This window comes from Rutidosis leptorrhynchoides, chromosome 3, assembly GCF_046630445.1.
Source record: "Rutidosis leptorrhynchoides isolate AG116_Rl617_1_P2 chromosome 3, CSIRO_AGI_Rlap_v1, whole genome shotgun sequence".
NCBI classification, from domain to species: domain Eukaryota; kingdom Viridiplantae; phylum Streptophyta; class Magnoliopsida; order Asterales; family Asteraceae; genus Rutidosis; species Rutidosis leptorrhynchoides.
In genome coordinates this window covers 350,438,850-350,453,576 of record NC_092335.1, presented here as the reverse complement: position 1 = coordinate 350,453,576, position 14,727 = coordinate 350,438,850, and the positions used below count along the sequence as shown (strand labels likewise).

Sequence of the window (14,727 nt, the reverse complement as noted above, 5' to 3'; positions counted from 1 at the left end):
TGTTATACAAAGCTGGGAAACAAATTATTAAAAAAAAATAAAAATTTATGTCGAAACCGGTTTTTAAATAAAAAGAGGTCTCTTTAATCTCGCATAGGAACCTCTTTTTATGATAAAACAGGTTTCTAAAGATAGCATAGGAATCTGTTTTTATAATAAAAGAGGTTTCTAAAATTAAGCAAAGGAACCGGTTTTAAAACCGGTTCTTTACTTTAGGAACCCCTATCGATAGGAACCTCTTTTAAAACCGGTTCCAAAGGCTCTAAAAACCGGTTCCAAAGGCCATTTTTTGTCGACAATCCTTAATACGGAGTATTAAGAAAGACAATTACCGACTAAATACCTAAATCTCAGCCGTCATGAAGTTTTATTTCAGAGTCCAATAAATAACTTTAATGAAGGTGATGCATGTGGAAATGGCAGATTGATAATCGCTTTACAAATCTTCAGTTCTTCCTCAACAGAAACATAGTCGTTAACATCAATTCGTGCTATCTCTAGCATAGGCGACTTAGCAATGATGAGTTTCACAAATTCAATCATAAACCCATTGTCACTAGATATTGCTGTTTCAAAATGCTTAAGATGATCAAAGGTCAAACTCGAGTCATCCAGGAGATCAACAAACTTCATGGAAGTAGCCTGATTCGGAAGCTTTACATTATCGTCCATCTAATGCAGAAAACAAGGTTAGATATCATTAAAACAATATTGGAAGAACCATTATCCTAAGCAAATACAATTAAATACCAGAATACAAAATCGTTCTAGAAATGGGACGCTCCTTATGATGCAAAGTGCAGACGAAATGACATCATGTTCCTTTAGGCACAAATCCAAAGTAACATTTCTTAGGTGAACACACACACACACACACACACACACACACACACACACACACAAAAATTTGTATGAGATGCATATAATCTTTAACCAAAATCACATTCATGTAAAATTAAAGGCACTACATCAGTAAACATACCAAATACATATCCTCAAGTAGTGGGGAATTCGAGAGGAAGTGCTGAAGCGCTTTAGCAGAAACCTGAACTTTTTCAAATGACACACTCCTCAACTTATTAAAACCATTAAATGTGACTGGAGGCTCAAAATTACAATTTTTTAGGCATATAGATTCTAATCCTTGCATGGAAAAGAAAGGAGTGGGTAGTTTGTAGAAATTGGACGAATCATTCACATTATCGATGATCAAATCTTTCACATAAGTTCTCCTTGAAAGATAAAGTATGATCAGGTCAAACTCGGCGACCATGTCCAATCCGTTGATAGATAACTTGAATCTAGTATCGTCGGACCATTGTGTACAAACAAAGATTGGAAGATGATGTTGACAAGCTTAGATTTCGAGAAATATCTGTATCCACCACCAGTTATTGTTTGACCCAAGTTTTGATCAAATACAAGTTTTGGCATAGTCATCCAACAAAACCTCCATTTCCTTGACAAAATGCTCGTCCTGAATGCATCTCGGATTGGCATAAAAGTTAAAATAGTTTCAATTATGTTTAGAGGAAGGGAGCTGATTATATCCGAACTTAGACGTTGAGTTTTCATCATCTAGACTCCTCAAGTCTGCAATATAAAACTCAATATTCAAAAAAAAAAAAATATATATATATATATATATATATATATATATATCATTCACAGAGAAGAGAAACCTTACGTTTAGATTGTAACTAAACTTAATAAATCTAACAATTAAAGAAAACATAATCACATTTTAAAGATAAATAACACATTACTTTCAACTTTAAAAACTTGAAAAAATTACAGAATTTCATGAAATCAAACGCACTGTTCTTTTCATGATGGATAAAAAAACTTCTTTTTATCGGATCTAGGCTAAACGTTAGGAGTTTCCACTTTCGAGTAAGGTATTTTTCAAATCAGATAACAATATTCTGGAGTTGTTTCTTAATCAAATTTATAGATGGATGGATATTAAAAAACTCAAATCAGATAACAATATTCTGGAGTTGTTTCTTAATCAGAATTTCATTAAAAAAAACTCGAGTAGAGGTAATCCGTATTACAATATTAATTGTGAGCTAATGAATAGAACATGTCATGTTAGCTTTTATACAAGAAATAACTTACCTCTACTTGTTTGATCGATTTAGGGCTCCTATCATCATCAACCTACCATTGTAAATAAATTTAGGGCCGACTTTATAAAGGAACGTATTCTATTTTACTCCTAATTACTGGACAGTCCCGTGATTTCACTAAAATTATTAAAATAATTCCTAGATTATTTTTATCTACTTGGTCGTAGTAGTTTTTAAGATGTTATTGAGATGGTTCCTTTGTTAATGAGATAGTCATCAAAATTCTGAAATCACGTATGTCAATAAAAAAGGATTATTTCACTAACATTTTAAAAATCAAAAGGACTGTCCTGGTAAAAAAAAATCTTATAAACTACTTTAGCAATTTAAGTGAAACCACAACCTCTCAGTATTTATGTCTTTAATATTAGGGCAAGTTTCGAAAATCATACCACAATTTTGTGTAGATAAATTAAAATATCACCCTATATTATACTCACACTTATATTTATATTTGTATTTGTATGTAGATATAGAAATAAAAACAATGACGTATGTAATAATTTTATTCTTACAATTTGACTAAAAATTGATTGTTGTCATTATGTATATATACTAGTTTTATGAGCTCGTGTGTTGCACGAAAGTTATAAATTTGTGTTTTCGCAAATGTAAATATCACGTTTTGAGCTTGCGTGTGACATGACTATTAATGAGCGCAAAGAGTGTACATGTAATAGTATCGAATGATTAATGTATTTAAAAATAGTTAACTGAATTTTAAAAGATAAAGTTTATCATCCAACTAGTGGCTTTATTTCACCGGGGCGACTTTTTTTAAAAAAGTATTCAAATCTGGCATAAAATTTTGTCAAAATAGTAGCTAAAAAGGTGAACTTAGAACCCAGATTGACTGTTTGCTTCTTCGTAAAGGTGAACTTAGGACCTGTAGGGATTGTAAGGTCCTTCCAGCTTTGACGTGCTCCTCCCAGCACAGATTGCTGGTCATGGACCTAGTCACTAGGGGAAGAGTTGGCAGGAGGGCTAGGATTGTACAACCTAGAATCCTTTGGAAGAACCTCTATGGATCGAATGCGGAGACTTTTAGAGCGAATGTTGTTGATAGATTGAGTGTAGAAGGGGATAACGTTGCCCCTAATGACGCAGACCAGATATGGAATCGCATGGCGTCCACTATCAGAGATGTGGCAAAAGAGACCTTAGGAATGGCTATAGGGACATCGAGAGCCCATAAGAGTGAAAGAGAGTTGTGGTAGCTTAGTGACGATGTCCAAACGAAAGTCGCATTAAAGCAGGCGAGGTTTAGGGAGCTCATTACTTTTGGAGAAGGGTCACCTGAAGAGAGAACTAGGGTAGAAGAAAGATATAAAGAAGCTAAAAGAGAAGCAAAGAAGGCCGTAGCAATTGCAAAAGACAAAGCATACGAAGATTTATATAGGAAACTAGACTCTAAAGAGGGTGCTAATGACATATATAGGATAGCCAAAGCTAGGGAGCGAAGAAGCAAGGACTTAGGTAACATCAAATATATTAAGGATGTAGCGGGTCAAAGTATAGTAAGAGAAGATCTTATTAGGAAAAGATGGGAAAAATATTTTGCATCCCTTTTCGGTAGGGGAAGACCAGAGCGGAACGGTGAACCCCACGAGGTTCGGGAGTTTCAAAACAACTGTTTCTGCACGAGGATTAACCAGGAGGAAGTTAGATTGGCCCTACGAAAGATGGGGAGAAACAAAGCAGTAGTACCAGACCAAATTCCGATTGAGGCGTGGAAGTGCCTAGGAGGTGATGGGGTTCGATGGTTGACAAACCTTTTCAACACGACGTTTAGAAGCGCAAATATGCCTATGGAATGGAGACTCAGTGAGGTTATTCCCATTTACAAGAACAAGGGAGATGCGCAAATATGTAGTAACTATAGAGGCATAAAGTTACTTAGTCATACTATGAAGCTTTGGGAAAGAGTGATGGAGACGAGGCTTCGATGCGAGACAAAGGTTTCAGAGAACCAATTCGGTTTCATGCCAGGTCGCTCGTCGACGGAAGCGATTCACATAGTTAGAAGCCTTATGGAGAAGTATAGGGAAAAACAAAAGAACCTACACATGGCGTTCTTAGACTTGGAAAAAGCTTATGATTGTGTCCCACGTGAGCTGATTTGGAAGACTCTTAATGTTAGGGGTGTCTTGATAGTTAAAGCTAAGGGGTATAAAATACTATTAAATACGATACAATTTTACTCAATATATTTATTTATTTATTGAATGGATATACTTAAACCTTGCTACAACACTTATAGGCAGTGTACCTAATCGTACAGTAGTGTAGTTTTTAATAAGTCCGGTTCGTTCCACAGGGAAAATCTTTAAACAAAGCTTAACGCTATATTAGTTTTATTTTATAAAAATACAAATATATATATATAAGTAATATTATTATTATAAAGGGGGGTTTTTACCGTTTAATGACCGGTTTGTCGATTTTAAAACTTTAGTCGCAGTTAAAACCAAATGTAAAATATTAAATAAATAAAAGACTTAATTTAAAGCGTAAAGTAAATAACGATAATGAAATTGCAATAAATAAAAGTGTGATAAAATAAACTTGCGATAATTAAAAATACGATAATTAAAAGTGCAATTAAATATAATAACAATAAATAAAAGTGTGATAATTAGAAGTGCAATTAAATATAAAATAAAGGAAATTAAATATGAAATAAAAGAATTATGCTTATTTAAACTTCTGTAATCATGATGTTTGACGTGTTGATTTTAGTTTTATGCCCATGGGTTAATTGTCCTTTGTCCTGGATTATTTAATATGTCCATCTGGTTTTTATCCATAACAGTCCATCAGTCATAAATATAAAGTGCGAGTATCCTCGTCAAATTATCCTTATACCCGAAGTTAAATATTCCAACTAATTGGGGACTTAAACTGTAACAAGGTTTTATTACTTTGTTTATTAATTACACCAGGATATCAACTATGTGTAACCCAAGGTTTTAATACTTTGTTAACAATTACGCCAAGTGTCCTTGTACATAATTTCACCCCTGTTTTAATAATTCCATAGACTATTAATCCATTCCCATGTCCGGTTAAATGAACGATTATTCGTACATATAAATACCCCGCCCATCGTATCCGATTGAGTGTATATGGTTATTTATAGGGACGTCTAATTGTAAACCTTTATATTAAAATTAACAAACTATCATTTAGTTAAACAAATATAAAGCCCATTAATAGCCCATAGTTTAATTTCCACAAGTGTCGTTCTTTTGTCCAAACCCCAATTATGGTACAAAGCCCAATTACCCAATTTTAGTAATTAGCTCAACATCATGATTACTTCGTTTTAAATAAGCATAATAATAACTTAGCTACGAGACATTAATGTAAAAAGGTTGAACATAACTTACAATGATTAAAAATAGCGTAGCGTTACACGGACAGAATTTCGACTTACACCCTTACAACATTCGCTAACACATCCTTATTATTATAAATTAAAATTAAAATTATAATATAAATATAAATATTATACGTTGAATGAGGAGAAGAAAAAGATGTGTTTTGTGTTACACCAAAGCTCGATTTTTATAGGCCTGTGATCTGGAAAAGATGCTCATGCGATCGCATGAGCTTTACCCTTCAAGGCCATGCGATCGCATGGCCAGCTGGGGAGATTCAAAAGTCTTTGTTTTTTTATGCCGACGGTTTTTAAATATAATATAATATATAATATATATATTAATTTTAAGAATTAATTATATATTATATTATATTATATTCATGTGCATAGTTGACTTGAAATTTTTAGTCCGTTGCGTCGAGCGTTGAGAGTTGACTCTGGTCCCGGTTCCGAATTTTCGAACGTCCTTGCGTACAATTTAATATCTTGTACTTTTCGTTTTGAATCTTGTACTCTTGTAATTTTGAGACGTTTCTTATCAATAATTGGAACCTTATTGATTGTATTTTGTACTTTTGAGCTTTTTGGTCGTTTGCGTCTTAAATTCGTCGAATCTGTCTTTTGTCTTCACCTTTTATTATTTAAACGAATATCACTTGTAAATAGAACAATTGCAACTAAAAGCTTGTCTTTCTTGAGGAATAATGCTATGAAATATATGTTCGTTTTTAGCATTATCAAATATTCCCACACTTGAGTGTTGCTTGTCCTCAAGCAATATCGTCTTGAAATACTAGAATCACTTCTTTATTCTTCACACTTTGTACATCAGTGATTTCAATACGGCGGTATAAACAATGGTAGTAACGTTGTGGTTTACAGTCCCACATGACTATAAAAATTTAGATCCTTTAAGAAATTGGATCTTTATGAAAACATTTGATCTTTTTAAAAATTCAATCTAGCTTTTACCCTAGATAAGTTTTCCGGAATAACCCTTTCACCGGTGTTTGCAAAATATTTTTGTGGGTTTGGTGGGTTTCAGATTTGAAAATTTTAGCTCAAAACTTGTGGTTTTGTGTCACCCACTTGCTAACCTTGTATTGGGAAAGCAACACGTCCAGTATACTTGCTCCGTATATTACCTTTCGGTAAACTACCGTCCGGTTGTAGAGGAAAGCGTTTGAACAAGCAACTGTTAAGGCAATGTCCCCTGACATGCTTTTAATTATGGTCTATAACGTGTCGGACGCAATTACTATCCTTGGTAGGAGCAATAGTAAAGCTCACCCTTATGATTTTTTGGTCTGGCACAAGGTCCTGTCTTTGACCATGCTATGCAACCACCGTTCTTACGGTTGACACCCGATTTGGTTCAGATGACCTAATGAATTCCAGATGAATTCCTAGGATTTTACGTTCAATGGTAATGAACGCATTGAAAATGGGTTTTCAGAAAACAAATCGGTTTGTAATTTTATCAAAATATTTTCTCGTTCAAGCTCGAGTTTAGATATCATTGAATTCCATGAGTTTGTAATTCTCAATCTTTAAGGTCAATCTCTAGGATTGAGTAATATCAGTCTTAAAAGCTGATTTTTGATCTTTAAAGGAGATTATCCTTTATGGGGATCTGATTTATTAGTCTTATCAAGCTAATTTGCACGGTGCCCCCCCTATTGTACGAGACAGATCCTCTCATGGTTAGGATAAGTCTGACCACTTGGCGACCCTGTTTTATGCTGAGGTCCGTGGATTTCCTGCTGATTTTAGAGATGACTTTTCTAGATTTTTCATCAACCTACAGCTGGTCTGGACGACAACTTCATGACCTAAATCAAGAAGCGCGTTTCTTTTTCGAAAGACTTTACTTCCTTTTAACGATGAAATTGATTCATCGTGTAGATCCATCTCTTCTTTTCTTTCATCGGGTAAAACAGTTTAGTTTAGTCCAAAGCAAAAGTATCTTCAATTATTTGTTACAGAAATATGTGACATATGTTTAAGATAACTTGGTAATTTTTCCCACACTTGGCTTTTATTTTCCTTTTTATTGTCCTCTATTCCATTTTAAATGAATTTTAACATTTTGGTTTGTTTCTCAATTTATGTCCTTTCCGAGGTAACAATAATTTCGGTGTTAACACCTAGTTTTATCGTTCATAAATATGTATAAATATGATTTTGAGATCATTTAATTGAAAATTTTGAAAAATTTTACTAGAATTGGGTAGTCAGTATATAAAACTAGGGCTGTTCTTTATTATCAGAGAGCACTAGATTCTAATACTACTACTACTACTTTACTAGTATTTCTAATGGTAACCAAGTGTTTAAAGTAAAAAAAATTTTAAAAATCTGAAAGAATTTAACCCCTTCCCACACTTAAGATCTTGCAATGCCCTCATTTGCAAGAAATCAGTAACAATTTAAATTATTGAGGGTGATTAGCGTAGAAAAATGATTAAATTTTACCAAAGTTTCCAAACATATTGGAGTTTGTTTGCTGAATGATAAATGGTGCATATCATTTGTTCATTCCATCTGTTGTTACATCACATTTATCTTGTCGTCAAAATTAGTAGCTTTTGCTGAACTTAATGCCAGTCTTTGAAAATGCGCTGTTTTACCCTGTTTTGTACAATTTACAATATACATACATACAAATATAAACATGTATGGCAATTTGAAATGGGACTTAATATCCCACTTTCAAATCCTAAATGTGAAATATTAGTACACAATAATAATAAAAATGATAAAGATTACATAAGTATATTCAATAACATAAGTTTAAACATGAATAAGTAAAAAGATAAAAACATAAAAATCATATAAATAACCAAATGGAACCAAATCAGTCAGGATAGGGGTTTCAGTTCATCTCATCAGGTGGGTTCCATTGTTGGTTATAGGTGTTCTGATAGGCTTGGTTATAGTCATACCGGTTAAAGGGTGGTCGGATATCGGGGCTGTGTGGCGGAAAATGGGCAGGTCGAGTAGGTACATAGTTATTTGGTACCTGATATGATAGCTGGCTCATGATTTGGTGCTGATGAACTACCCAGCTATCGTGTTGGCGTCGCCTATAATCCTCGTATACTCGCTCGGAGTTCCACTGCTCATACATACTATGTCTGGCCTCGTTCGTCATTGCTTCCTTATCTATACTAACGTGGACGTCAAGAATAGCATCTCGAAAGACATCCCTAATGTCTTCCGCCTCCTCCATTTCCTCGTCTGAGCCTCTCTCTACCTGAGGATGAGATCCCTCATAGGGTACTGCCTGGTTACGTCTACTTTTCAATACCTTAGCACCCACATAAACTTTCAATCCTAAGGGCTCAACCTGTTCTCTACAAAGCTGTAATGGACCCCCTTGGTTCCTATCAACACTTAAATACTCTCCAATGAGAGTAACAAAAATACCTCCTCCTATTATACTCCCGTCCTGCATTCCCTCTACCATTTTAGATAAATAAAAAGCAACACAGTAAGGGATATTGACAAAGCTTCTAGGATCCCGAATACACTTTAGGTAGAATAAATCATGTAAGGTAATTTTTTCTTTATTGTGACCTCTCTGTGTAATTGAGTTATCCAACAATCTATGAATAATACGAAGCTCGGCTCTGTCAATATGTGTATAGGAGTGTCCTCCTGCTCGTGTAAAAACATCAAAATGTGACATACGCCTCCAAATGGCGTCAGCGTCAAAGTTACTATCTACCCTTTCACCATAATGAATCAAATTTGTACAATCAGGTAATAGCAACTCACCAGGAGTATATATCTGTAAGGCCCTGGCCATGTCCAGCATGGACATTCTGTACATCCTACCGCCAAGGATAAACCTAAGAAATCTTCTATCATCTATTCTAACTATATTTGTATCAAGTGATACAGTACTCATCAACTCAACACACCATTCCTTATATACAGGTCTACGAATGGTGAAAAGACGTTCCCAATCTGTAAAAGAAGAACTGCCATACCTTTGTACCAAAAGCTGTCTAACACGGTCAGCTAGATGGACCGTTTCCAAAGGGGCCCAATCGATTACCCTTGGCACCTCTACATTTTTTGTTACCAATTTGAATTTGTTCCTTTGATATGTCTCGTAATCTCTCCATCTCCTATCAAATCTTAGATTAGGATGCAGAGTGTGCTCAGGAATCGTTGGGAATTCTACTGACGGCCTCATCGGAAATACTATGAATTCATCAACAAACTGTACCGGATCATAATAAGGTATGTGCTGATCAGGCTGTTGTTGTGGTTCTTGTTGTGGTTCTTGTTCGTGTTGCATTTCTGGTTCTGGTTCTGGTTCTGGTGCAGGTGCTGGTCGTCTAGATGATGATGCTCCTGAACCTCCAGTATCGGCTTTCTGCAAAACACATTAAACACAAAATTTGTGCATCAAAATATGCATTAGTGTTAGCAAAATAACAACTTAAAACAATCACTATAACATGTTAAATCAAAATTAAACTTATACACATTTTCACAATTTTTCACAATTCTACACTTTTCAAATAAGCACATATGAAAATGTATACAAAATTCATAAGCATTTAACTCAAATAACATGTCAAAATAGTCATTACTAATAATTAAACAAGTCTCAAATGGCAAATATATCAAATTAATCAAGTTCATGAATTTTGGACTTAAAAAGTCCACTTTAATCTCTAAAAATCATGTTTAGGATCAATGTTTGGATCATTTAACTATCTAAACATGTTACACTACTCAATTTAGCAATAATTCATGACAAAAATCGGCCATAACCTGTTTATATCAAAAATCCCCAAATTGCTCAAGAACACAAACCCTAGATTTCTAAAAATTTTGAAGTTTTTGACTTCAAATCATGTTAAATAGCATCAATCTAGGTTATACATGCATAAAATACTAACAATTTAACACTAATTACACTAGAAATTAACAAAATTGCATTAGGTAAAAAATTGGAATTTATCACAAAAACTAGCAAATTTATGAGTTTAGGGGTGTAATTTTTACCATTTTGCTGAAGAATGAGAATCTAGGCATGGTTAGAGCAAGAAAAATGACGAATTACGGTGAAAAAATGGCGAATTTTAGAGAGGATTTTGGGGTTGGTTCGTGTAAATGTGTGTGTTTGTGTTGAAGAACAGACTCGCTGTCTGTTTTGATCTGGCCAGAAATTTGCCTCCATGCGATCGCATGGAGGTATAGGGTGATTCCCATGCGATCGCATTGGTACCCGGCTACAGTGTTTTGCCCCTTTTTTTTTTTTAAATAAAACTTATACTTTATAAAACTTATAATTAATTAAATTTTAAAAATTTGTTTTCCTTTAGGAGCGAGGGTGTTTCGGATCGATGTCCTAGTCTGTCCCTTGACAAAAATTTTAAAATTTGTCAAATCAAAGCGCGGTTTTAAAAGTAAAGATTTTTTGGGTTTTTTAATGTTTTTGGCATACTTTAATTCAATAAGATTAAAAATAATGATAATAAAAGTTCTCGTCCCTTCCTCGGGTAAAGCAATTTCGGTTCAATGACCTAGTCTTCAACTCATGACGAATTTTAAAAATCATATTTTTAACTTAGCGAAATAAAGTAAATTTTTGTTTTTAAATTCACACAACTTAAATTTAAAATATGCATAAAATTAAAAATTCACATTTTTTAAAAATTAAAAATTCACACCAAACTTATATTATATTTTTGTTTTTATACATACAAACTTAAAAATATCAATTGTTCAAATATTTACAATTTTAAATATATTAATTTAAAAAGTTTACAATATTAATTTAAAATTTATATATTAATTTTAAAAACATGGTAAAAATAAAATTAAAAATCTTTTTGGGTCTTTTATCCCACTTTAATCAATCAAATATTATCAAAAATATGCGCCCCTCTTTTCGGTAAAGTAATTTCGGTTCCATGACCTAATTTAACTCATGACGAATTTTTGAAATATTTTGGGTTGATTGATTAAAGATATTTATACTTTAAGAATAAACGTTAAATTTCGCAGTGATGTAATAAATTTTTGTATGATATCAATAATTTCGGTCGCTAAACCTAATTTTATTCAATACCAATTTAATACTTTATAGCGAACAATTTAGCATTTATTATCAAAAGGTTAAAAATAAAAACTGTACAGACTTACCTGTGAGATAGTATTCTTAGTGATACGATCTATCCCATTCATAAGATAGTCGGTTTAATTGATTTTCCATGGCTACATAGGCGTAACCTCGAGCATTCAGTGTTTTTTCTTCTAAACATATGAACGGTCCGTCTCTACATAAAGTAACAAATTCGGTGTTTGAATAGGTTTGATTATTTGAACATTTACTCCATGTGACCATTTTCCGCATTTGTGACATCTTTCAAGGTGTCGTGCTCTTCTTTTCGCTGCGGATTTTGATTTTCCTTTACCAAATTGTAACTTATTATCTTCGCATCTAGATTCTTTTCTTACTCCGTCCAATCTTTCTCTGATTACTGATACTAGTTCACTCGGAAGTGTGTCATTATTACGTTTAGTGATCAAAGCATGTAGCATTAGACCATGGTTTAGTTCACAGGCAGTCTTCATTTCGTAAAAACCTAAAAAAATAAAAATTCAGAATGGGGGGAGAAGTCTAGTTCTTTAGGGTCTGCTAGGGAAAGACCATTCGGGTTCCATTTTCGAGAACTACACGAAAACAGAAAATCTAACTCTAACAGAAATACATATTATCCTTTAAAGACTTGATTCTCCCCACACTTAGTTAGCTGTGGTATTGAAATTGTGATTAACTTCGTTGTCGACTTCCATCGGACTATCTATGTAATGTTTAACTCTGTGACCATTAACCTTAAATTCAATCTCATTTGAATTTATTAATTCTATCATTCCGTATGGGAAAACTCTTTTGACTATGAATGGTCCAGACCATCTTGATTTCAATTTTTCAGGAAATAGCTTGAATCGTGAATTGAAAAGAAGAACTCTATCTCCTTCTTTAAATTCTTTTGAACTTCTGATTCTTTTATCATGCCATTTCTTCGTTCTTTCCTTATAGATTAACGAATTTTCGTATGCTTCATGTCTTAATTCTTCTAATTCGTTTAGTTGACTTAACCTTAGACGTCCAGCTTCATGTAAATCAAGATTACATGTCTTCAAAGCCCAAAATGCTTTGTGTTCAATTTCTACTAGAAGATGACATGCTTTTCCGTAGACGAGTTTAAAAGGTGTGGTTCCAATTGGAGTTTTGTAGGCTGTTCTAAAAGCCCAGAGTGCATCCTCCAATTTAATGGACCATTCCTTCGGATTTGATCCTACGATTTTTTCTAGAATACGTTTTAAAGCTCGGTTGGTATTTTCAACTTGTCCACTTGTTTGTGGATGATATGCGGTGGAGATTTTATGAGTTACTCCATATCTTTTGAGAACTTTCTCAAGTTGATTATTACAGAAATGAGTACCCCGATCACTTATTAAAGCTTTCGGTGTTCCAAACCTTGCAAAAAGACGTTTTGAAAAGTTAACTACAACTCGTGCATCGTTAGTTGGAAGAGCTTGTGCTTCCGCCCATTTAGATACATAATCAATGGCTACGAGAATATAGAGATTATTATGAGATTTTGGAAATGGACCCATAAAGTCAATACCCCAAATGTCAAATACTTCACATACTTGAATGACATTTTGTGGCATTTCATCACGTTGACTTATTTTTCCGGCCCTTTGACAAGCATCACAGGATTTGCAAAGAAGGTGTGCGTCTTTGTAAATTGTAGGCCAATAGAATCCAGCATCATAAACTTTTCTTGCTATTAGTTGAGGCCCATAGTGCCCTCCTGTTGGTCCTGTGTGACAATGGTTTAAAATTTTACTAGCTTCATCTCCAAATACACATCGGCGTATTATTCCATCAGGACAACTTTTAAACAAATGTGGATCTTCCCAGAAATAGTGTTTTATATCACTGAAGAATTTCTTTCGTTTTTGGTACGATAATCCTTTTTCAAGGAATCCACATACTAAGTAGTTTGCATAGTCTGCAAACCATTGAATTTCATTATAATCTATCTTCAATAGATATTCATTAGGAAAGTTGTCTTGTATGGCTGATTCATTTAGAACTTCTAATTCAGGATTTTCAAGACGAGAAAGATGATCAGCGGCGAGATTTTCTGCTTCTCTTTTATCTCGGATTTCAATATCAAATTCTTGTAAGAGTAAGATCCAACGGATTAATCTTGGTTTGGCATCTTGTTTCGAAAATAGGTATCTAAGAGCAGAATGGTCGGTATATACCACCGTTTTTGCTAGAACGAGATATGAACGAAATTTGTCAAAAGCAAAGACAATAGCAAGGAGTTCTTTTTCAGTAGTTGTGTAATTCATTTGTGCTCCTTATAACGTCTTACTAGCATAATATATAGGTTGAAATCATTTTTCAATTCTTTGTCCTAAAACGGCTCCCATTGCAAAATCACTTGCATCGCACATTAGTTCAAACGGTAAATTCCAATTCGGTGTTATCATGATCGGCGCATTAGTGAGTTTCTCTTTAATAATATTAAAAGATTTGATGCATTCATCTGAAAAGATGAATGGAGCATCCTTTTCTAGGAGTTTATTCATAGGAGTGGCAATTTTAGAAAAATCTTTTATGAAACGTCGGTAAAAACCGGCATGCCCTAGAAAACTCCTAACTCCTCTAACATTGGTGGGATGTGGAAGTTTAGCAATTACATCTACTTTAGCTCTATCCACTTCAATTCCTTCTTTTGAAATTTTATGTCCAAGAACAATGCCTTCTTTAACCATGAAATGGCATTTCTCCCAATTAAGTACTAGATTTGATTGTTCGCATCTAATAAGCATTCGTTCAAGATTAACTAGACATGATTCAAATGTATCACCGAAGACTGAAAAGTCATCCATGAAAACTTCCATGCATTCTTCTATCATGTCGTGAAAAATCGCCATCATGCACCTTTGAAAGGTTGCAGGGGCGTTGCAAAGTCCAAATGGCATGCGTTTGTAAGCAAAAGTACCATAAGGGCACGTGAACGTGGTTTTCTCTTGATCTTCGGGTGCTATTGGAATTTGAAAATATCCAGAAAATCCATCAAGAAAACAATAGTAACTGTTTCCGGCTAATCTTTCCAACATTTGATCAATAAAAGGTAAGGGAAAGTGATCTTTTCTGGT

General features: G+C 33.9%; 1 protein-coding gene across 1 annotated transcript; it reads right to left on the bottom strand.

Moving 5' to 3' along the window:
• Positions 1–372: 372 nt before the first annotated feature.
• LOC139901194 (F-box/FBD/LRR-repeat protein At1g13570-like) lies at positions 373–1,273 on the bottom strand. Its single transcript, XM_071883926.1, has 2 exons — positions 983–1,273; positions 373–672 (listed from the first exon to the last, which is right to left on the bottom strand). The coding sequence occupies exons 1-2, from the start codon at positions 1,271–1,273 to the stop codon at positions 373–375; spliced, it is 591 nt and encodes a 196-aa protein (XP_071740027.1).
• Between the last annotated feature and the right edge of the window lie 13,454 nt (positions 1,274–14,727).